We start from the raw sequence: 24719 nt of genomic DNA, 5'->3' as shown, positions 1-24719 counted from the left end.
GGGGGGGTAGATCAGGGCCCAGTGAACAGGTCTCTGGGTGTACTCACGGGGACAATCCATCGGCATCCTCCAGCGGGAAAGTGTCATCTGCCGCCGATTGATCTCCTGTGGCTTCCCCTGGGTCTGGGGAGGGAGATAGCTTTCTTTGGAGGCCTTTCCTCCGAAGAGTAGTCCCTGGGCTGCCTCACTGTACTGATCCCTGGACGAACGCTGCGGCAGGGCGCCATCTTGGGTCAGATCATCATGCATGCCCCCGGGTCTCTTTGCTCAGTTTTGCCATGGTTCTTTTTGCTGTAGATCACCGGGGGACTGGTGTTGCGGGGCCGTTGTGGTTCCGTGGGGGTTTGTTCCAGACCAGGATCTTTGTTTTTAAGGAGTAATGCCCGGATTTTCGGCAGAGCAGAAGTAATGTGCGACCTTCTACATGCACCGCTTAGCCACGCCCCCGTGCTATTGATTTTTAAAGCACACAATATTTGCGCAAATGTTTACCACAGCAATATTTTTGCAAAAAATATACTAAAATCATTAATAGTGGATTCATACATGGCAAAATGTACAAAATTCCTGCTCAATTCCTAGTAAATATAAAAGTTAAAACCTGTATCGAGTTAATAAATAAAAAATATTTTGTACATTTAGAATTTTTTCTGTCATGGTGAAAGGTATGCAAAACTGTAATTAAAAAACTATTTAATCTGAAAATCCGGAGGTTACTATTTACTATTGATTTTTTTTTTGGGCTCAGCAATTGTGCAATTGTGCATCATATTGCTGTTTTTGCAAAAAATGCCCTAAAATTATAAATATTGCACATAAACATCTGTGCATCCCTGTAAAGGTACGCTGTGTATGCCCTGTGTGAACAAGGCCTTAGGCTCCTTTCACACAAGCAGATCGATCGGGTCTGCCTGACGTTTTTTCTCTATGGAGAGGCTGATGTAAATGGATATGTGTCCGTTCACATCCGCCTGCATCCGATCCAGTCCAGTCCGCTAAAAACAGATGGATGGGAATTCCATTCCCTATCCATATAGCAGATCGAATCGAATGGTATCTGATGGAAATGGACAGGCGGTCTGGAGAGGACATGGACCTGTCACCCGCCTGCTCAGCTGGGTTCAGCAGACAGATCCTCCCCTGAGCAGGCGGATCTGCTTGACAGGGTCTGCTCCATGTGAAAGGGATCTTACCAGGAGCGGTAGGTCCATTAGGGGCGCCGCTCCCCTGCAGGGCGCCGGACTCGTATGTTTGTATGAGTTTTTTTTTTTCAAGCCAAACAAAAGGTTGGGCTTGGGGTGCAGAGCATTGCACCCCGAACCCACCCACTTGTGACAATAGCGAATTAATATTCGCTAAGGTCTTCCAGCTTTTCCTGAGGAAGCCGTGGAGGAATGAGTGTGTAGGGAGACCGTCCCCGTGGAGGGATGAGTGCGGGCGGACTTTGGGGGGTGGGGTTTGTTGCCGTCCCACAAAAAATTCACTGGGTCTTACGAGGGTTTTTTGTTTTTATTTTTTTGGTGGTGGGGGGGGGGGGGGGGGGGTGGTGGTGTCTTTTTTAAGACAGTGAAAGGGACTGAAGATACAGAGAAAAGGAGTATCTCTTTAGTGTGCATATAGGAGCGATCATAGGGATCCCTGCATGCGCCCAGGGTGCAAAACTTAGGGGAGTGGTAAACGCATGTTTACCAAGCGCAAACATCACCCGCACCGCTCCCCCCGCTGCAATTCATATTCGCGTGGTCACATTTGTGGGTAATAACTTTGATCGTCGGGTTGTAATTCGCTGATCAGAGTTATAGAATTGTTCAGCAGACTGCTGAACAATCCTATAGGTTTATGCTCATTGAAGTGACCATGAGTTTATAGGAGAGGGAGAAAAGAGGTCTGTACAGACTTGGCCACCTGGGGGCAGTGTTGTAGATCCGTACGTCATACGGACCTGGCAGCGAAAGGGTTAATATGAGAAGCTTGGACGGACATGCAAATCCTACAATCCAGCAGTTCAAAACCAACTTTAACTTGTTATTACAGGCCATAAATAGTCTATAATTTCTTCCCCTCCTGGTCAGAAAAGTTGTCTTCTTGTAAATTAGACTTATGGCATGACAGCAACCATCTGTTAAAATGGCTTTGCACTTTAAAAGTACTTGGGTTTCATAGTTAAAAAAATAAAAAATAAAAAAGTATTTTGGCAGCCACAAATGTTGCCACTAGATGTCACTCAAACATTTTATACCAGAACTTGTAATAGAGAATTGGAAAACATTTTTCTCCTGGTTAATGTTCAGAGATATACAGTGTTTTGTATATATATAATAATACACACATACATTCATTTTACAAAAGTGAGTACACCCCTTACATTTTTGTAAATATTTTATTATATATTTTCATGTGACAACACTGAAGAAATGACACTTTGCTACAATGTAAAGTAGTGAGTGTACAGCTTGTATAACAGTGTACATTTTCTGTCCCCTCAAAATAACTCAACACACAGCCATTAATGTCTAAACCGCTGGCAACAAAAGTGAGTACACCCCTAAGTGAAAATGTCCATATTGGGCCCTAAGTGTCAATATTTTGTGTGGCCACCATTATTTTCCAGCACTGCCTTAACTCTCTTTGGGAGTCTTCTTCCACGCCTTCATGACGACATCACGGAGCTGGTGGATGTTAGAGACCTTGTGCTCCTCCACCTTCCGTTTGAGGATGACCCACAGATGCCCAATAGGGTTTAGGTCTGAAGACATGCTTGTCCAGTCCATCCCCGTTATCCTCGGCTTCCTTAGCAAGGTAGTGGTCGTCTTGGAGGTGTGTTTGGGGTCGCTATCATGTTGGAATACTGCCTTGCAGCCCAGTCTCTGAAGGGATCATGCTCTGCCTCAGTATGTGACCGTACATGTTGGTTCCCTCCATGAACTGTAGCTCCACAGTGCCGGCAGCGCTCATGGCAGCCCCAGACCTTGATACTTCCACCACCATGCTTGACTGTAGGTAAGACACACTTGTCTTTGTACTCCTCACCTGGTTGCCATGACACACGCTTGACACCATCTGAACCAAATAAGTTCATCTTGATCTGATCAGACCACGGGACATGGTTCCAGTAATCGGTGTCCTTAGTCTGCTTGTCTTCAGCAAGCTGTTTGTGGGCTTGTGCATCATCTTTAGAAGAGGCTTCCTTCTGGAACGACAGCCATGCAGATAAATTTTATGCAGCTTGCAGTTTATGGTCTGAGACACTGACAGGAGGACCTTCAACCTCTGCAGTAGTGCTGGCAGCACTTATACATCTGTTTCCCAAATACGACCTCTGGATATGACACTGAGCACACGCACTCAACTTCCTTAGTCGACCATGGCGAGGCTGTCCTGTTAAACCGCAGTGAAAAAAAGGGAGGGGTGAGTAGAAACGCGCAGAAATCCAGTATACTATAGTAGCAACAGCTAAAGATAATGGTTACCAATGCGTCACAGTTTTGGACGAATTTTGGATGAATTTTGGACTAATTTTTGTATCAAAAGATGTGTTAAAATTCCACTAAATGTAACATAATACATGTGAGGAATATTACCCTATCAAAACCCATCAATAAAAAAAGCATATAAAACAGTGAAAAAATTACATCGTTGTCACACCAAGGTGCCAGACTTAGGGACCCCACACATGCACTTCTATATACGTCCAGCTAGAAGGACACAACCGAGTAGTACTGCTGTGTAACAATTAGATTAATATTGCATTGAATTACTACAGTGATAGGTCCATCGGTAAGCTCCATGAAGTATGTCGATTAATGAATGTAGACCATTTCCAGAGCACAACCAGTACAGATATTCAAACACAGTTGCTGTGAAAGTCTATAGAAACAGTGGTGGGGTGTGGGTGCTTAGGTAACCTTGTTTGAACACAAGACCTGCATAAATCACCCTCCATTTACTCCCAGAGTAGCTGCAAGGACATACACAGGATAAAGACTTGCCCTGTCTGTTCATTGTATTTGCGTTAACAGAGTGGGGAATGGGGAGTGCGGTAAATATGAAATTACAGCCCAGAGGCTCTCACCCTTCCACCGACCAGTGCCGTGATCTCCGTTGCCTCTGTAAGCTTTCAAAATGCTTTCTTCCTCCCGCAGTAATAACAATACAGACGTGGGAAGTCCTTAATCTACATCATGGAGCTTACCTTGGACCTATCACTATGCTAATAATCCTCAATTTACATTTAACATATACCTCTTTAGAGATGGAGTCCAAATTCTAAGCATCCAATTTCAATGCAATATTAACCTAATTGTTACATAGCAGTACTACTCGGTTGTGTCCTTGTAGCTGGACGTATATGTAGAAGTGCATGTGTGGGGCCCCTAGGTCTGGAGCCTTGGTGTGACAGCGTTGCAATTTTTTCACTGTTTTGTATATATGTTTTTTATCGATGGGTTTTGATAGGGTAATATTCCTCACATGTTTTATGTTACATTTAGTGGAATTTTAACACATCTTTTGATACAATAAAGTTTACAATCTATTACGCTGTTCCGTGGTTGATTCTCCGTAAGGGCTTTTCAGGAGGCCCCACTTGGCCCCATCCTCTACCATTTTTTTTCTAAACCGCAGTATGGTGTATGGTCTTGGCTACCGAGCTGCAGCTAAGTTTCAGGGTCTTGGTAATCTTCTTATAGCCTAGGCCATCTTTATGTAGAGCAGGGATATGCAATTAGCAGACCTCCAGCTGTTGCAGAACTACAAGTCCCATGAGGCATAGCCACAAGCATGACACCCAGAGGCAGAGGCATGATGAGACTTGTAGTTTTGCAACAGCTGGAGGTCCGCTAATTGCATATCCCTGATGTAGAGCAATAATTCTTCTTTTCAGATCTTGAGAGAGTTCTTTGTCATGGGGTGCCATGTTGAACTTCCAGTGACCAGTGTGAGTGAGAGAAATAACACCAAATTTAACACACCTGCTCCCCATTTACACCTGTGACCTTGTAACATTAACGAGTCACATGACACCGGGAAGGAAAAATGTCTAATTGAGCCCAATTCGGACATTTTCACTTAGGAGTGTACTTACTTTTGTTTCCAGCGGGTTAGACATTATTGGCTGTGTGTTGAGTTATTTTGAGGGGACAGCAAATTTACACTGTTATACAAGCTGTACATTCACTAGTTTACATTGTAGCAAAGTGTAATTTCTTCAGTGTCGTTACATGAAAAGATATAATAAAAAATGTTCAAAAATTGTGATGAGTGTACTCACTTTTGTGAGATACTATATTACCAATTGGGACGCCAGCCTTTGCACACACATTATTCTTAATTATAGGTAATTGGCGCTACCTCCAACTAGTTATTTTCAATAAAACTATTAAATTTCTCAGAAATCTTTATATCAATCACCTTGACCTGTCCCCAAGGGCTGCGTGAATTAAATCCGTATTTGGTGTTATATCTCAGCTATATCCCATAAGTGCAATACCTAGGACTCTACAAAGGGTGATTCCACACCACTTTATATCGCCTCTACTAAGTGAACTAGTGCCACTAATTTTTTATGTTAATTTACATATAATTAAAATTAATAGCCAAGAAATTCTAATCAAAACCATATATAAAAAGTGATAACTAATATTATATGACTAATATTATAATATTATATACCTAATCAAACCTCTAATGTCAAACCCAAGAAACCCAATACCAAAATCAAAAAGCCAAATAATAATAATAAAAAATAAAAATAAAAATGTGAAAATTAAAAGACCCAAAGTACAAAAAGGAAAAAAACCAAAAAAACTTCCAACTACCTCGCAGTATAAAGGCCCCTCCCTAAAATAGGGAAAAAACTGCCTGCGATTTTCATACAAATCACTTGTGTTGATTAATAGATACACTAAATCCCCCTATATTAATACATGTGAAGGGAAAAAAAGGAAAAATTTCCTCATACATTAGCAGAAAAACAGAAAATAAATATATAAAAAATATAGAAACGTGAGAGATATGTTTACATCCAATACAATGTTGACACTAATCCTAAAAGCTTATGAAGATGTGAACAATGCAAACAATATATATGGAGGATAACCAATATATATATATATCATAAAAAATAGAAAATAGAGTGTAAAAAATAAAAATATTAATATTTCAGTCCACAGTGAGTCTTCTATCAGATATATCAGTATACAATATACAATTTTTCCTTTTTTTCCCTTCACATGTATTAATATAGGGGGATTTAGTGTATCTATTAATCAACACAAGTGATTTGTATGAAAATCGCAGGCAGTTTTTTCCCTATTTTAGGGAGGGGCCTTTATACTGCGAGGTAGTTGGAAGTTTTTTGGGGTTTTTTTCCTTTTTGTACTTTGGGTCTTTTAATTTTCACATTTTTATTTTTATTTTTTATTTTTTATTATTATTATTTGGCTTTTTGATTTTGGTATTGGGTTTCTTGGGTTTGACATTAGAGGTTTGATTAGGTATATAATATTATAATATTAGTCATATAATATTAGTTATCACTTTTTATATATGGTTTTGATTAGAATTTCTTGGCTATTAATTTAATTATATGTAAATTAACATAATAAATTAGTGGCACTAGTTCACTTAGTAGAGGCGATATAAAGTGGTGTGGAATCACCCTTTGTAGAGTCCTAGGTATTGCACTTATGGGATATAGCTGAGATATAACACCAAATACGGATTTAATTCACGCAGCCCTTGGGGACAGGTCAAGGTGATTGATATAAAGATTTCTGAGAAATGTAATAGTTTTATTGAAAATAACTAGTTGGAGGTAGCGCCAATTACCTATAATTAAGAATAATTCCATTAACGCAGGTTGTTTAGTGCAGCCTGTGTACACCAGGGAGGCAGCAACCTCAAAAAACGGAAAGGACTCTCATTAAACTTTTTAAACTAATAAGGCTAAAATCAGATAAAAGAATTTAAACCAATAAAAAACTACAAAGAGTACAAGGTCCCAGGTATAGATTAAGACTTATACATATTCCTGCTGAGCAAGACCCATTCCATAAGCGCGGCTTTACTTTTATATTTTTCTTTGCACACACATGACTTTAATGGAATCCCAATCTTAGTCCATAGGGTTCAATATTGAGTTGGCCCACCCTTTGCAGCTGTAGCAGCCTCAACTCTTCTGGGAAGTCTGTCCACAAGGTTTAGGAGATTGTCTATGGGAATGTTTGACCATTCTTCCAAAAGCTCATTTGTGAGGTCAGGCACTTGTGTATGAGAAGGCCTGGCTCACAGTCTCCGCTCTAATTCATCCCAAAGGTGTTCTGTTGGGTTGAGGTCAGGACTCTGTGCAGGCTAGTCAAGTAAGTTCCTCTACCCACATACTCGCTACAAAATACATTTGGTAATATAGTGTACTATATGTATATGTGATATAGTGTTTAGGAGAAAATTTCTGACAGAGAGGGTACCTGGCAATGAACCTCATCCCTGAGGCTCTTACAGGTTCCCTGGAGAGCTGACATGAGCTTGGTACAGGGGTTTGGAGCATCTGGGTAAAACAAATTCTAAACATAGGTGTAGAAATTAGGACTGGCCAGGCCGCCAAGCGAATTGAGTGCTTGAAGGGAGGCCCTAGCAAATTGTGGACAGGAATTGTTCCAAATAAATAAAGATAGAAGGGAATCAATACGTTGACAGATGTTCAGGGAGAGAGATGGGAAAAGCTCTGGGAATATAAATCAACTTGGGGAGAAAATACATTTTTATTATATTTATACACCCAGTGACATTAAGGGGTAGGGATGACCATGCACGGAGCTTCACTTCCATATTGGTCAGTACGGAGGAAATATTAGGGACTCGTAGTTGGCGGAAACATGAATCACCAGGTATTTAAACCTAGACGACACCTGTAACTTATAAGAGTGTAAATACTCATAAGGAAAGGCATGGCTTATGCTACCGATTTGTCCCATCCAACCTGAATACCCGAGACTACTTCAAAATGTTCCACCACCTGCATGAGCCCCTGGAAGGAAGATGCAGCACTATTTAGATAAAACCAAGGCTTCATCTGCATAAAGGGAATTTTTTTTCCTCCAGGAGGCCCCAGTAGATGCCACTAACCACCGGAGTCTTTCTCATGGAAATAGCCAACATTTCAATGACCAGGGCAAATAAAAGAGGTGAAAAGATGCAACCCTATCGGATACCATGCCGTAGAGAGAAAATAGGAGGGATGTCTCAATTAAGTGCGTACCCTGGCACAAGGATTACTATAAAGCAGTTGAGCCCATTTTTGTATGTATAATCTTTATTTAGGACAAAATTAACATGTTATAGCAAACCGTTTCAGATAGTCAAGGACTAACCGAAATGGGCATGTATCAAATAGATAAAAAGGTACATACAAACAAGCAGGAGAGTGAAGTACAGGAGTAAGGACAACAATGCTTTTCACATTATTAAGCCGTGATACAGGGATTTTGCAGTGATATCCATGGACAATATCCTAAAGATACACAAGTGTGTGTGTGTGTGTGTGTGTGTGTGTATATATGTATATATATATATATGTCTGTGTATATATATTAGGGGTGCACTGAATGTTTTTTTTGGTGCCGAAAACAGATACCAGAAATGAAAAATACACTAGGTTGAAAACCGATACCGAAAATGACTGTTTTTAAAACATATTTTTATATAAAAATGTATTTTTATATATTAAATAAAACCTATATAAATATGTATAATAGTAATAGTATTAACAAAATTTCCATGCGGTGCACCTCTAGCAGATATGATACAGGAGATGGTCAGAGACTGCAGAAATGGTACAGAAGATGGTCACAGACTGCAGACGTGGTACAGGAGATGGTCACAGACTGCAGATGTGGTACAGGAGATGGTCGGAGACTGCAGACGTGGTTCAGGAGATGGTCAGAGACTGCAGACGTGGTTCAGGAGATGGTCAGAGACTGCAGACGCGGTTCAGGAGATGGTCAGAGACTGCAGACGCGGTACAGGAGATGGTCAGAGACTGCAGACGTGGTACAGGAGATGGTCAGTGACTGCAGACGCGGTACAGGAGATGGTCAGTGACTGCAGACGCGGTACAAGAGATGGTTAGTGACTGCAGACGCGGTACAAGAGATGGTCAGTGACTGCAGACGCGGTACAGGAGATGGTCAGTGACTGCAGACGCGGTACAAGAGATGGTCAGTGACTGCAGACGCGGTACAGGAGATGGTCAGAGACTGCAGACGCGGTACAGGAGATGGTCAGAGACTGCAGACGCGGTACAGGAGATCAATGCAGCCTCACCAGTGTCCATCAAATGCGTCCTACCAGTGCCCATAATGCAGCCTGCCTGTGCCTCACCAGTGCCCAGCAGCTTACCAGTGCCCATCATGCAGCCTGCCTGTGCCTCACCAGTGCCCATCATGCAGCCTGCCTGTGCCTCACCAGTGCCCATCATGAAGCCTGCCTTGGTATGTCAGACAGGATCAGGACAGGGCGGAGTTAGCAAGGCAAAGCCAAGAACAGACCTCTATAAAGGAAATCTGTCAGCACACCGCATTAAGGAGCAGCTGGTTGGTATGATCAGCGGGAGGAGCATTATCAGTGTGCAGCGCCGTGGGGTTAAGAGTGCAGGACTTGTTTGACGTAAGCGTCACCGAGCGGGCTCACTGTTTCTAACAGCATGTCAAACAACAAGTCCTACATTCTTAACCCCCACGACGTTGCACACTGATCATACCAACAAGCGGCTCCTTATTGCGATGTGCTGACAGTTTTCCCCCATAGAGCACTGTTTTGCTTTCAGCCACCTCGACAGGGAGGGAGGGAGGGGAAGAGAGAGGAAAGGACTGGACGGGGGCGCTCCAGAACGACACCCCTGTGCTGGGTGGCACCAGGAGCAGGGGCAGGGATAATGTCCCTGGAAGCTGTGGCTTCTGGCATGCCCTGGGTCCTGAATTTTGGCCCCCGACTGCTATTTTCCACATCCTCGACACACATCAATTGACACAATAAGGTATCGATCTGCTGATCCTGCATGAGGCATTTAGACTGTAGCATAGCAATGACAGGGAGAGCTTCTGCGATTCTCTCCTCTAAGGATTCTACGCTTGCTCTTCTATGCTATGTTCTCTTCTGGTGTTCCGCGCTGGCGCTCCTGACTCTTCGCCAGTGCCAATCGGCCACATTCTATGGAGACGGGGTCACTGCCAAGCCACACTGTCTGCATATATAGACACAGACTGTATGTCACAAAATTTGATTGACAGAAGAGGGAGCCAATGGCTGCTACCAATCGACCCAGTGAGGAGGAGAGAGTGGAGAGAGCTGCTGCTTTCGAGCACAGAGCTGGATCGAGAATGGGCTCAGTTAAGTATAAGGGGGACTTGGAGAATGGAGCAGGGCGGGGGGGGGGGAGGGGGTTCTCTGGCTAAGATTATTTTTTACCTTAATGCGTAGAAATCATTAAGATAAAAAATGTAAGGCTTAAAATCGCCTTAATGTTTGTGTCTACATTATTTTTCTCTATAAATCATGTCCGATGAATATTACCACTTGACTTTTTGATAGTCCACCTTTGTTGTTGGTGGGACAAACCTTGCCATTGGCACTTGACCATAAGACAAATGGCCCTCCACTACATTTTCAAAGCAACATATATTGGTAAAATTGCATCTATTTACTTTACGATTAAAAGCTTTTGGAGCCAACGTTCTATCAGAAAGCTGACAAGTGTCACACATGTGGTATTGCCATACTTAGGAGGAGTAGCAGAATGTATTTTGGGGTGTAATTTTTGGTATGTACATGCGATGTGTTAGAAATATCCTAGACAACTGTGAAAAAATAAATAAATAATGCATTTTTATTTTCTTTACACAATTTCCAAAAACTTGTGGAAAAAAATGTTGAAAAGACTCATTATGCCTCCAAGATTATGTGTTGGAGTGTTTTCTTTCCAAAATGGGTTCATTTTGTGGGTGTTTTCATTGTCCTGGTGCTCCAGGGCCTTCAAAAGTGTAATAGGTAGTCATGTAATTAATGTGTAATTTTTTGCTCCTAGAACGCCTGACGGTGCTCCCTACATGTTGGGCCTCTGTATGTATCTAGGCTGTGAAAGTCTCACACGTGGTATCGCCATGCTCGGGAGAAGTGGCAGAATCTGTTTTGGGGTGTAGTTGCATGTATGCATATGCCATGTGAGAGAAATAACCTGTTAATATGACAATTTTGTGAAAAAAATTATCTTCATTTTGCAAAGAATTGTGGGAGAAAATTACAACTTCAAAAAACTCACCATGCCTCTTACTAAATTTCCTGGAAAAGAGGGACATTTGGGGGATATTTGTACTGTCCTGGCATGTTAGTGAGATAGACCATCACTACATCAGGTGTGATCAATTTTCAATGATTGGCACCATAGCTTGTAGATTCTGTAACCTTCACAAAGACCAAAAAATATACACCGATTTGGGTAATTGTTTACCAAAAATAGGTAGCAGTATAACTTTTGCCCAAAATATCAGAAAAAAAAAATTAGAAATTTGTAAAATCATATAAGAAAAATATCAAAAAATACCACCAAAAGAAAGCTCCATTTGTGTGAAAAAGGGACACACATTTCATATGGGTACAGTGTTGCATGACTGCCATTGTCGTTCAAAGAGTGACAGCGCTGAAAGATGAAAATTGGCCTGGTTAGGAAGGGGGTATAAGTGCCCAGTGGGCAAGTGGTTAAGAATGTTAGGGAGAAGTGGTCTTCCTCAGGGGGTTCTTATATTTCCTTTCCACCAAATGGACTTGTTTATCCGGAGAGTTCTTTAAATAGACATATCGAAAAAGCAGAAGATTCCCCCACTGGTGATCCTGGATGCTGCTTCCTCAAAGGGGAGGCAACCTCGACCCGTAAGGCTTACAAGTGGTCACAGATTTAAATGTGCCCCCCACAGAGGAAGCTGGAGGAAAGAAGATGGGAACTAAGGCATCTGATTTCTATGTTGGAATTGTTTGACTAGTGTGATATCCAAAGGGATACACAGTGTCTAATTACCAGAATCAGGAAGCATATAGATATATAATCCAATAGATTCTGCGTGTTGCCATGCTTGTGTCAGGAATCAAGAGTTGATCCAATTGGTGGTTGATATCCAAGAATCTTCAAATAGAGAAATCCTTTCTACCAGTTACCTGGAAGGTGGTAACAGAGGCTAGCCTTCTGGGCTGAGTAGAGCAGTCCTGGAAGAAGCATCTGTCCTAGGAAATGGTCCAAATCAGTGATGACCTTGTCCATCAATATTGTAAAGATTAGGGCAGTACGCCTGGTCCTCGAGGCCTGGAGGCTCAAACTACAGAATTGTCCTATCAGGATCCAATCCGACAGTGCCAGAGCGGTAGCTTTTATCATTTAAGGGGGCACGAGAAGTTGTGTGGCCCAGAAAGAGGTGAATCATATTCTATCTTGGCAGAAAACAACATTCCTTGCCTATTAGCAATTTTCATTCCAGGAATAGGAATTGACAGGCGGACTACTTAAGGCGCCAACAATTGTCCTTTCGGCCCGACATGTTTCTGTTGATATACCAGAAGATGGGAAGTTCTGGATGTGGAACTCTGTGTCAAGGACGAGGGATCCAATGGCATACGAAACAGATACCTTGATTTTTTTCAGTGGGATCAGTTTTTTACTGATCTATGTGTTCCCTCCTGTTCTGCTGCTTCCACGCATTCTTCGTAGGATCAAGCAAGAACGGAAGAAGGTGATTCTTGTGGCCCAGGAGATCTTGGTTTGCCGAGATCTTAAGATGGCGGTGGGGGACCCTTGGACCCTACCACTATGGCCAGACCTTCTCTTGCGAGGTCCTGTATTCCATCCTACCTTACAAATGCTAAATTTAGCGGTTTGGCTATTGAGAACCACATTCTGAAAGATCGTGGGCGGTGAGCCTCAGTTGTTTTACTTTGGTAAATGCTAGTCAAAAATGTGTAAATCCAGGGGCTGGCACCCCAGGAAATATGTCATAGATAGGATCCTTGAATTCCTACAGATGGTACTCAAGGCAAGCTTGAATTCTAATCCTATTGATGGGCAGAAGTCGGCCTTATCAGTTTTTTTCTTTTCATCAACCACTTGCTTCCCTCTCTCTGGTTCATAACTTTATTTAGGGGATAGCACTGATTAATCCTACAGTTTGGTCACCCGTGATCCCTTGGGACTTCATTTTAGTCCTATCGGCTTATAGAAGCAGCCTTTTTTTGGAGCCAGTACGAGATATTCCCTTGGTCCTCTTGGAAAATAATTTTCTTGGTTGCCATATCTTCTGCAAGAAGAGCATCGGTGTTCATAAGGATGAGGCTGTATTGCGGCCTCATCCTGAATTTTTACTGAAGATCGTATCGGGTTTTCATTTAAACCATGATATTGTTCTGCCTTAATTTTTTTCCCAGAACTTTGTTTCTGTGGAAGAAAGGTCACTACATTTTCTTGATGTGGTGAGAGTGGTCAAGGTATATTGAAAGGTGACCGCTCAGATTCGTAAACAAATGTTTTGTTTGTGTTGCCAGATGGTCCTAAAAGAGGACAGGCAGCATCGAAATCTACTATTCTACTGTTCAAACTTATGGTTTTAAGAGGAAAATTCCTCCTTTTCACATTAAAGCGCACTCCACCAGGGCTGTTAGTGCTTCTTGGGCAGTGCATCACCAAGCCTCCATGGCTTAAATCTGCAAGGCTGCAACTTGGTCTTCAGTCCATACATTTACCAGATTCTATCAAGTAGATGTAAAAAACATGAGGACATCACTGTTGGGTGCAGTGTACTGCAGGTTGCAGTATGAGTTCTCTTGTCTCTTGGTGCCCTACTTTGTTGTATCTCCCTCCCTTCAGTTGGCATTGCTATGGGATATCCCACATGGTAACTACTATGGATCTGTGTCCCGTGATGTACGATAAGAAAATAGGATTTTTTATAATGGCTTACCTGTAAAATCCTTTTCTTTGAAGTACATCACGGGACATAGAGGTCCCTCCCTTCTTGGTATACACGTGTATTGCTTTGCTACAAAACGGAGGCACTCTAACCAGTGGGAGGGGTTATATAGGGCGTGCACTTTTTAATTTAGGGCGTGCCAGTGTCCATCACCTGAAGGTGGCCTATAACCCACATAGTAATTACTATGGCTCTGTGTCCCGTGATTTACCGTATTTATCGGCGTATAACACGCAGCGGCGTATAACAGGCACCCCAAGTTTAGGTGGGAAGTTTAAGGAAAAAAAACTTACATTTAAATGCCCATCAATGCAGCCTTATCAGTGTCCATCTGAAACTTTGTCAGTGTCATATGCAGCTTTGTCATGCAGCCTTGTCATGACCCCTGTCTATCATTGCAGCCTTGTCATGCAGCCTTGTCCATCGTTGTCCCCTTGTCAATGTCATTTTCAGCCTTGTCAGTTTTATATTCAGCTTTTATTTTTAAAAATGGCGCCGCCAAAATGTCCTGTGACATCTCGGCAGCGCTCGGTAGTTTTCGGCCGTTCTTGTCGGCTTTCGCCCGCCTTCGGCCCTTCTCGTCAGCTTTCGGACACTCTCAGCCGAAGGCGGCTGAAAGGCGCAGAGAAGGCCCGAAGGCAGCTAAAAGCCGCCCAGAGGCTCCAATATAGTGGAGGATCGGCGTATAACATGCACCCGCGTTTTCCCCCTGATTTTACGGGGAAAAAAGTGCGTGTTATACGCCGATAAATATGATACTTCAAAGAAAAGGATTTTACAGGTAAGCTCTTATAAAAAATCCATTATTAGTCTATAAAAAAAATAATAAAAAAAATAGCTAATATGTTTCAATGTTCAGGAAAAGCAAAACGCAATATATTGTAAATGTGATTGTTGTAAGCATAAGACTATCAATCATACAGGGTCATGGGTAACATATACATATATACACATACATGTAGAAAAATAAAAAAATAAAAACAGTAGTATTGGGTTGTGCTTCCACTTTTAATCTAAAATTAGGGACAGTCCACTTAAAAGATGAGACATCAAGTAGTTAAGCTTTTCAAAGAAAGCAATTGTGTAACTGCTAATATCACAATATACAAAATTCCACAATGCGTGCACAGGCAAATTTGCAGCCCTGTATTGCTTCTCTGTAATCAGCATGAAAATGCTGCAAATCTCTCCAATTATAATAAAACAGAGTTGAACCAAATTGTTTACTTTCACCTCTAAGTGCTTTGCTCTCAGTAGTCCCACAGCTTGAAATGACTTCTGCATGTGCTGCTGGAGTCAGCTGTGGGTAAGAAGGAAGGTGGAGGAGGAGAGCACTCTACATACATCGGAGTCTCAGCTGTGGATCTCTCTTGCATGACTTCCGTTACTTGGGTTTATATTGATTGACATTAGCTTAATAACATACCCGAGTGTGACCAGGAGCCAGGTGACCCATTCATCCTAATATGGGTGTGTATATGGAACAGTCTGGTTTGCAGCCTTTAAAGAAGGTAATCAAATGTACCAATATCTATTTTTGAAGCTCCCCAAACATGCTTGCAAAGTAGCCTTAATAAAATCACTGTGACTGCAAGGAATGTAGCAATGACTGCTACTTGTCTCTTTCAGTTGTCTCCGTCTTCTTACACTCCACAACAAAATCAACAGGATTGCTTCATCAATTTTGTTCATAATGGAATCATGCTGATGCTGAAAAAGACAGCTAGCTCTCTGCTCTGAGCTCTCTGCAGCACTTCTGGCGTTCAGAAGGGCTTTTCCAGACTCGCATAACGCCTAGTTATTTCAATGGAAAATCTTTAAATATGAAAATACAGTACCTTGAAAAAGTATTCATACCCCTTGAAATTTTCCACATTTTGTAAAGTTACAATCAAAAACTTAAATGTATGTTATTGGGATTTTATGTGGTAGATCAACACAAAGTGGCACATAATTGTGAAGTAGAAGGAAAATTGGCTTTTTTTGGTGGTATTTGATCACCTCTGCGGTTTATATTTTTTGCGCTATCAGCAAAAAAAGGGGGACAATTTTGAAGAGAAATATTTTTTGCTATAATACATATCCCCAAAATTAGAAAAAATATATATATAAATCTTCATCAGTTTAGGCAATATATATTCTTCTACATATCTTTGGTAAAAAAAAACAAAAAAAAAACGCCACAAGCATATATTGATTGGTTTGCGCAAAAGTTATAGCGTCTACAAACTATGGGAAAGATTTATGGCATTTTTTTGGCATTTTTTTTTTTTTTTACTGGTAATGGTGATCTGTGATTTTGTTAGTGGTACTGCGACGGACACGTTTTTGGGACCATTGACGTTTATACAGCGATCAGTGCTATAAACACACAAATCTCGGTGCTGACTCTCGTATACACGATCACATTTTTCCGAGCACGATCACCGGCCGAGTACATCCTGTCCCCTGCTGTGCAACGGGTGCACACGACCTCTGGCGGCTCTTAAAGGGATCCCCATACCATACTGGGTTTCGTGCAGCGGTGTCATTGTGCTGCAGTAAAAGTAAGTGAGCCGGTCGGGGTAAAAAAGTTTTATGTGAAAAGTGAGGCGTGCATTTGTATTCAGCCCCCTTTACTATGATACAAAAATCTAGTGGAACCAATTGCCTTCAGAAGTCACCTAATTAGTAAATACAGTCCACCTGTGTGTACTTTAATCTCAGTATAAATGCAGCTGTTCTTGTTTGTTAGAGAATGTTTGTGAACAAACAGCATCATGAAGGCCAAGGAACACACCAGACAAGTCAGGATAAAGTTTAAAGTGGGGTTAGGTTATAAAAAATATCCTAACATTTTACAGAGCACTGTTCAATCCATCATCCAAAAATAGAAAGAGTATGGCACAACTGCAAACCTACCAAGATATGGCTGTAGTCCTAAACTGACAGGCCGGGCAAGGAGAGCATTAATCATAGAAGCAGCCAAGAGGCCCATGGTAACTCTGGTGGAGCTGCAGCAATCCACAGCTTAGGTGGGAGAATCTGCCCACAGGACAACTCTAAGTTGTGCACTCTATAAATCTGGCCTTTATGGAAGAGTGGCAAGAGGAACGACTTTGTTGAAAGAAGGCCATAAGAAGTTCCATTTGCACTTTCCGAGAAGCCATGTGGGGTACACAGCAAACATGTTGAAGAAGGTGCTCTGGTCAGATGAGACCAAAATTTCTACTTTTTGGCCTAAACGCAAAATGCTATGTGTGGCAGAAACTGAACACTGCACATCACCCTGAACACACCATCCCCACCGTGCAACATGGTGGGGGCAGCATCATGTTGTGGGGATGCTTTTCTTCAGCAGGTACAGGGAAGCTGGTCAGAGTCAATGGAAAGATGGATGGAGCCAAATACAGGGCAATCTTAGCAGAAAACCTGTTAGTCTGCAAAAGACTTGAGACTGGGGCAGAGGTTCATCTACCAGCAGGACAACAACCCTAAACATACAGCCAGAGATACAATGGAATGCTTTAGTTCAAAGCATATTCTTGTGTTAGAATGGCCCAGTCAAGGTCCAGACCTAAATCCAATTGAGAATCTGTGGCAGAACTTGAAAATTGCTGTTCACAGACGCTCTCCATCTAATCTGACAGAGCTAGAGCTATTTTGCAAAGCAGAATGGGCAAAGATTTTGCTCTGTAGATGTGCAGAGCTGGTAGAGACATCCCCAAAAAAGACTTGCAGCTGTAGTTGCAGTGAAAGGTGGTTCTACAAAGTATTGACTTGGGGGGGGGGGGGGGGTGAATACAAATGCATGCCACACTTTTTACATTTTTATTTATAAAACATTTTGAAAATCATTTATCATTTTCCTTATACTTCACAATTTTGTGCCACTTTGTGATGGTCTATTCTATAAATGCCCAATAAAATAAATTTAAGTTTTTTTGGTTGTAACATGACAAAATGTGGAAAATTTCAAGGGGTGTGAATACTTTTTCAAGGCACTGTATGCATCTCATAGCTTGCTTCCATGGTCTGTGTTGAATGTTCCTTTTATACTGTTTTATCAAGCACTCCTTTTTCTGACGTTGAATGTTCTGTTTGCTTTCATAAGTTAGTGATACTAAACACACACTGTTCAATTTACATTGTCCCATCTATTTCTGTATGTGGAAGATGGCGAGCTAATTATTTTTGTAAAAAAAAAAAAAAAAAAAAAAAATTCATTTAATTTTGCTTTTCCCAATATTAGTCATGATTTTTATTGTTTAGTTATTTAAAATACATTTCCACTTCTATGTTAATATTTAAGGCAATTTTATGCCAACATCTATAGGTGTATTTTCTAATATACTTAAGGCTCTTATAAACCCTACTGCATACCTTCATGCTTTTACACTATGAATTGTATTGGGGATTTTTATTATTCCTGTGATGAAAATTTCAATAAAGATATATTAATTAAAAAAAATCCAAAAAAAAACGAAGTACCTTTTTTCTAATCAATATACAGCTGTGACATGACCAAGCTCTTTCCCAGCCTGTCTGCTGGCAAACAAGCAGAAGGAGCTGCTAGTCTTCTGCTGCTGGTCACATGTTGAAAATAAAAATATATAAAAAAAAAATATACAAAAAATAAAAATATTTCTGCCAGTAACAGACTGGGTCACGCCCCTCTTGCCTGTGTCTTAGAATAAGAGGAAGGTGAAGCATCCATCAATTAAGCTGTAATATCCCGCCCCCATTGTGTTTTAGCTGGTTAGTGGGCATGAAGGAGGCGGGAGGGAGGTGGGCTGTCATTTACCAATGCCTATATGCCCACATGTGGTAGTCGCACAGGCTGCTCAGATCTGCTCAGCATAGTAACTCACTGAAAACTGAGCATGTGCAGAACTGCCACCACAGCTGCAAAATCCCTAGCTGAATTGGGGACATGGACAGAAAGTGGAGATGGAGAACAGCAGGATCAACAGGTTATTTGCAGAATACAGAAAAGGAAACAGCATGTAATACACCATTAATTGATTTTTTATTTTTTTTTATGATGTGGGTTTAGCGACACTTTGGCCCCTTTCACACATGCGGACATTATGTCCGTAATTCATCCATCCGTTTGCTGATGAAATACGGACATACATGCATTCCTATGGGATAGCGGGTGTCTGCGGATGAACATCCGCAGACACCCGCTATCATCCACCTCCGCTATTGTACGATTCTGCAGACGGAGGAAAATCCTATTTTTCTATCCGTCTGCAGAGCGGATCGGATGAACATGGACAGACGGTCTGTGCTCATCCGATCCCCATAGAGGAGAGTGGAGATCTGACAGGGCGGTCCCTGCACAGTGTGCAGAGACCACCCTGTCCAGCGCCGGCTCAGCGGGGACAACGGAGCAATCCCCACTGAGCAAGCGGCTCATCACGGGGCGGATCATTACTGATCCGTCCCATGTGAAAGGGGCCTTTAAACTTATATCCTCCTCAGCAGTCACTGACATTACCAATTCCAGCTTCAGTGGAGAGATGATGTTTTATCTTTTATTTCTAACAGCTTGGACCTAATGAAGGAGCCTGTTGCTACAAGATGTGATCATATATTTTGCAGGTAATATTTTGCACAGCTCATTGGTTCTATCTGTTAAGAAAGCCATTGTCACCATTAATACACTTTTTTTTCCACTAAATTCTTTGTGCAGGTTTTGCATGTTGCAACTTCTTGGCAGAAAAAAGAAAGGCCGAGCCCAGTGCCCCATGTGCAAGAAAGAAGTTACTAAAAGGTATTTTAACCTCAAACTATAATTTTCTTCTTTATTAGATTGAATGATTTTATAGAGACAGATAATATATATATTAGAGAGAGAGACATGTATGTATGTATGTATGTATGTATGTATATATATATATATATATATATATATATATTTATTAAAGTGGTTTTAAAGGCAGAAGGTTTTCTATATTATTGTATTCTATGCATTAAGATAAAAAACCTTCTGTGTGCAGCAGCCCCCCTAATTCTCACCTGAGGTCCAACTAGATCCAGTGATGTTGAGACTCTGCTGTCTGGGACTCCCCTTCTCATTGGCTGAGACAGCAGCGTAGATCCATTGTCAATCAAAGTCAGTCAGCCAATAAGGAGAGAAAGGGGGCCGGGCCGTGGCACCATGTCTGAATGGACAAAGGGAGCTGTGGGTCCACTCAGGTGCCCCCATAGCAAGCTGCTTGCTGTGGGGGCACTCAACAGGAGGGAGGGGCAAGGAGCACTGAAGAGGGACCGGAGAAGAGGAGGACTTGGGCTGCTATGTGCAACAGCACTGCACAGAAGTGGTAAGTATAACATGTTTGTTATTTTTAACAAAAAAAATAAAAAATAGACTTTAGTATCACTTTAAGTCCTAATGAATTACTTTATGATTTCCCTTTGCTGAAAATCAGATCCACTGGAGGCCAATCTGCTGACAGCCTAAAGATTTACTGGGTCTTTTGGGCTGCAGAAAAATGGCAGCCTCTGTCAAAAAGACACAGGAGCAATGCTGGAGCACACACTAATTGTGGTAGCATAATTATTAATGGGGAATGTGTGTTTACATTAATTTTTTTATCAAGTTGTTATAACTTCCGCTTTCAACTTCTATATTCCAAGGCCTGTGGATGCAAACAAGTGTGTCCATGTAGTATCAACCCAGGTGGGTGATCTCTACCTAGTTTAACTATTAACATATGGCTAACCTAAGCCCTGTACCCACCTGCATTCTGTAAATTAAAAGTTAAGTTTGCCTGCCTGCCTCCTTTGACAGCTAGCTGTCAGACCTGATTGTCAATAACCGCTCCTATCTATACTAGCAATCTGGAACCAGTAAGAGGGGTTCCCAGTGATGTGATCACTTTGTCATTCATGACATAGTGATCACATACAGGCTTTGAGGTTCAGTCATAAAAATTTTTACTTCGGCCTGTCTATGTCTATACCATTGCCTTTACAATAACAACGTGCTTCTGTTTAAAAGAAAATTGTTGAAAAATGCAATTAAAATATTAAAAATATATTCTTTATATAATATATTATTTTATATATTATAATATTTCTTTTTACGTCAGTTTTGGTAATTTGTAATCCTATGGTAAAAAAATAAATAAAAAAATAAGCTTAGGAATTTAAAACAATATATGTGTGTCAAAGTGGTGCATTGGGGTGTTTTTTAATATGAATGGCTCCGCAGTATGCTAACCCATGTAATGTGTGTTAATGTACACCACATTGGAGAAGTTGTTTGTAAGTGATTTGAAGAGATAGTAGCCAGCCAAATTTGGCAATTGCATCCTTCATATGTTTCAGTAAAGAAAATAGTAAATTGTTTTTTTTTTCCGTGCCCTCAATTAGATTTCTTCTCCCCCCCCTTTTTTTTTTTTTTTTTTTTCACTAGGAAACAATTTTTTCTGGTCGTTTTTTCTTAAGTATTTTATTAATAGCTCCCATGAATGGGGTTATTCAGTGAGGCAAGGCACAGAACTATGATAGGAGATTTAGCAGTTCATTAAGTGCAGGAATCCAAAATAATTAGAAATCAATTCATGGATAAACTGACTGTAATAAATGATACCCATTTGGTTTCTCTGGAGCTTGTGTTATCCATAAATATGCTTTAAAATGGATTAAAATGTAAAATCATACATTCATTTCCACATTTTATTTAAATTATTTCTTGTCTTTTAATAATCTGAATGATCTTGAAGTTTGTAAACTTACTCTGTGAAGATTCCCACACGTTTTACTGCCTTGAAGTTTGTGACACATAGTCACTATACTCTGCGAGTAGACACCACTGTGTCATGCATTTCAAAGCTTGCCTTCTGTTTGCAGGCAGCTAGGTACTTTGGCATATGTAGTCTGTAGAAATTGAAAGTAAACAGCAGAGGTGAAGCTGCAAAATGTGCATGGAATCCAGGAAGTTGTGGAAAGAGATGGCCAGCAGACAGGCAGAACTCACAACATAAAAGGATAATTTTCAAGTACACTTACTGGATGGATTGTCAAGCCTATTGTTTGCATTTCTATTACGGTGCTGTTAGACGATTAAAGTGCATGCTGTGTGCATAGATATTCTTTAACACAAACACTCACCCTTTGTTCTGTTTTTTAGCTTGTTTTAGATTTTTCTGGCTTTGACTCATCTGCTAAACCTTCTTCACATTATTTTTGTAGAAGTCTCCAGGAAAGCCCCAGGTTTAAACTGCTGATTGATGGCTTGATGAAGATTATCAATGCTTTTGAACTAGATTCTGGATACAAATGTATGTATTTGCTTTGTTCGTGTAACATGTTATGACTACTTTTCTGTGACAATAACAAGCTAAGAAATTGTGCTACAAAAAAATAATTACTGGTGCATATTGAACCTTTGCAATGCGATCACGGCTTAACCGCAAAGAGCAAGGGTCCCACTCTGAAGCATGCTGGCAGGGAACAGGCTCTACTCAGACAAAGTAGATTGCTCATGTCCTTAAAAACACTTAATAATTTGAGTGCTCTGGACTGAGTATGTCTCATACTTAAACTGATGTCCAGCTTTAATGTCACTTTAAATATTGGGCCCACTGTATATAGCCTCAAATACATAAAGCACTGTTTTGGGTTGGAGATTAGATCTTTCGGTGTTACACCCAAATCAAAATAAATATGAATGGCTGAGTGGTGCTCAGCCATTCATAGGCAGCTTGTATTCTAGTAATAAATACAAACCTATGATTAGCTGAGGAAAAGACTTTTGAGTCTAAAATATTTAGAAAATATGCTTGGATATTGTATGGTTATGCATTTATTTAAATTTTATGTTACCTGAAGTGGGTGGCTGCATTGTCCTATAAAGAATCGGTGCTGGTCTTACACAAGGATAAGATGGTATTAAGACTTGCAGCTTTTCTTCCTAAGGTGGTTTTGGCCTTTCACCTCAACCAGGACCTCGACCCTACCTCCCCCTGCCTGGGCTCAGTGTATCAGGAGGAGATTTCCTTTCATTGTTTGGATGCCAAAGCTATGTGTGACTATCTTGCTCTCACTTTGTCATTCTTGATGGTCCCTGTAAAGAGGAACCTTCTTCTCATTCCACAATTCCTCAGTGGTTAATTCCGACTTGTGATATAGTTTCATAGTTAGTAAGGTTGAATAAAGACACCAGTCCATCCAGTTCAAACTGAGTGAGTGTCTACAATTGCCCCTGTACATTGCACACTCACATCGGTCCCTACCCTCAAAGAGCCCACAATCCAAGGTCCCCATTCATATACTAGGGCCAATTTTTTGGACAGAAGTCAATTAACCTACCTGCATGTCTTTGGATTGTGGGAGGAAACTGGAGTACCCGGAGGAAACCCACGCAGGCACAGGGAGAACATGCCAACTCCAGGCAGGTAGTGTCGTGGTTGGGATTTGAACCAGCGACCCTTCTTACTGCTAGGTGTACTAACCACTACACCACTGTGCCACCGATATAAAACATAGTGTGAAGTTTGGGGATACTAGCTCCGCAGGATTAAGTGCATAAACCGTTGTCAGGTGAAACCAAAATATATTTATTTATAAATAAATCAAAAAATAAAGCTTTTCTCCAGCATAAAAAATGTAAATTAAAGTCCGCTTGTCTTCAGCACAAAATAATACAAAAAGAAAAGCACCTACAGTTCTGTAGATAGGTCTTCACCAAAAAGAGTCCTTGCAGAGATCTTTTTGCAGCCTCCAAAACAGCAAATAGCAAATATAACAACACAGCCAGACAGCTCCTCAGACAGGTGTTCATCTCCTTCTCCTCCTCACCACACCTCTCTGTCTACTTCCTGTCTTTATAGGCTGTCTGTCTTCCTGGAGGTCATTAACCCCCTGTGGTCAGGGAGGGAGACTCTTTCCCACCCAAATGTCAGTTTAGAGCCTCCCAAATTCCGGGTCCCAACTACCTCTCTTAAAATATAGAGAGGACCGCGAATCAGTCATCTCCCGGAAACTACACCCGGAATCTGTCACCCATTTTTGGGTGACCCCCTGAGGCCTACCATAATTCCCTTAAAGGGAACACATCCCGAATATAGGCGCCACATAGAACCCGTCCAGGACCCAACCTTGGTGTCCTGTACATATCCCCCCCCCCTCTGCCTCAACGCGGAGGTGTTGGAGGCACCATTTGATACCATACAGTGGATCCGGGAGAGGGCATCAGCATTCTGATGTAGTCTCCCAGGTCTGTGCTCCACCACAAAATTGAACTCCTGGAGAGACAGGAACCACCTCGTTACTCAGGCATTCGTGTGTTTATTTTGCCTCATCCAGGTCAGCAGGGCGTGGTCGGATACCAGGCGAAACCTTCTGCCTAGGAGGAAATACCGCAAGGAGTCCAAGGCCCACTTAATGGCAAGACACTCCCGCTCTACCACCGCGTAGTTTTTCTCTGCTGCCGTCAGCTTTCTACTTAGGAAAACTACAGGGTGCTCTTCCCCGTTGATTATCTGCGACAGGACTGCTCCTAACCCCTCATTTGAAGCGTCTGTCTGTACTACAAAATCCTTATTAAAGTCTGGAGCAACAAGCACCGGATCCTGGCACAATGCCGTCTTAAGCTTCTGAAAAGCTTTTTCGGCATCATTATTCCATTTTATCATCACTGACTTTCTGCCTTTGGTCAGGTCAGTCAAGGGAGCAGCAATGGTGGCAAAGTTGGGTATAAACCTCCGGTAGTAGCCAATTATG

The 24719-nt window shown here is 41.4% G+C and overlaps 1 protein-coding gene across 2 annotated transcripts in view; it reads left to right on the top strand.

The window, feature by feature from the left end:
• BRCA1 (BRCA1 DNA repair associated) overlaps window positions 1–24719 on the top strand; it is a 353109-nt gene that overhangs the window by 29513 nt on the left and 298877 nt on the right. For both annotated transcript variants that reach the window (XM_077459504.1, XM_077459503.1), the window contains exons 3-5: window positions 19536–19589; window positions 19681–19761; window positions 22188–22276. In XM_077459504.1, the coding sequence (XP_077315630.1) occupies window positions 19536–19589; window positions 19681–19761; window positions 22188–22276 (224 nt within the window). The remainder of the gene's footprint in view (window positions 1–19535; window positions 19590–19680; window positions 19762–22187; window positions 22277–24719) is intronic.

This window comes from Lithobates pipiens, unplaced genomic scaffold (genome assembly GCF_037356315.1).
Source record: "Lithobates pipiens isolate NorthernLeopardFrog02 unplaced genomic scaffold, aLitPip1_a1.2 Scaffold_28, whole genome shotgun sequence".
NCBI lineage: Eukaryota > Metazoa > Chordata > Amphibia > Anura > Ranidae > Lithobates > Lithobates pipiens.
This window is presented reverse-complemented; position numbering and strand designations above follow the sequence as displayed.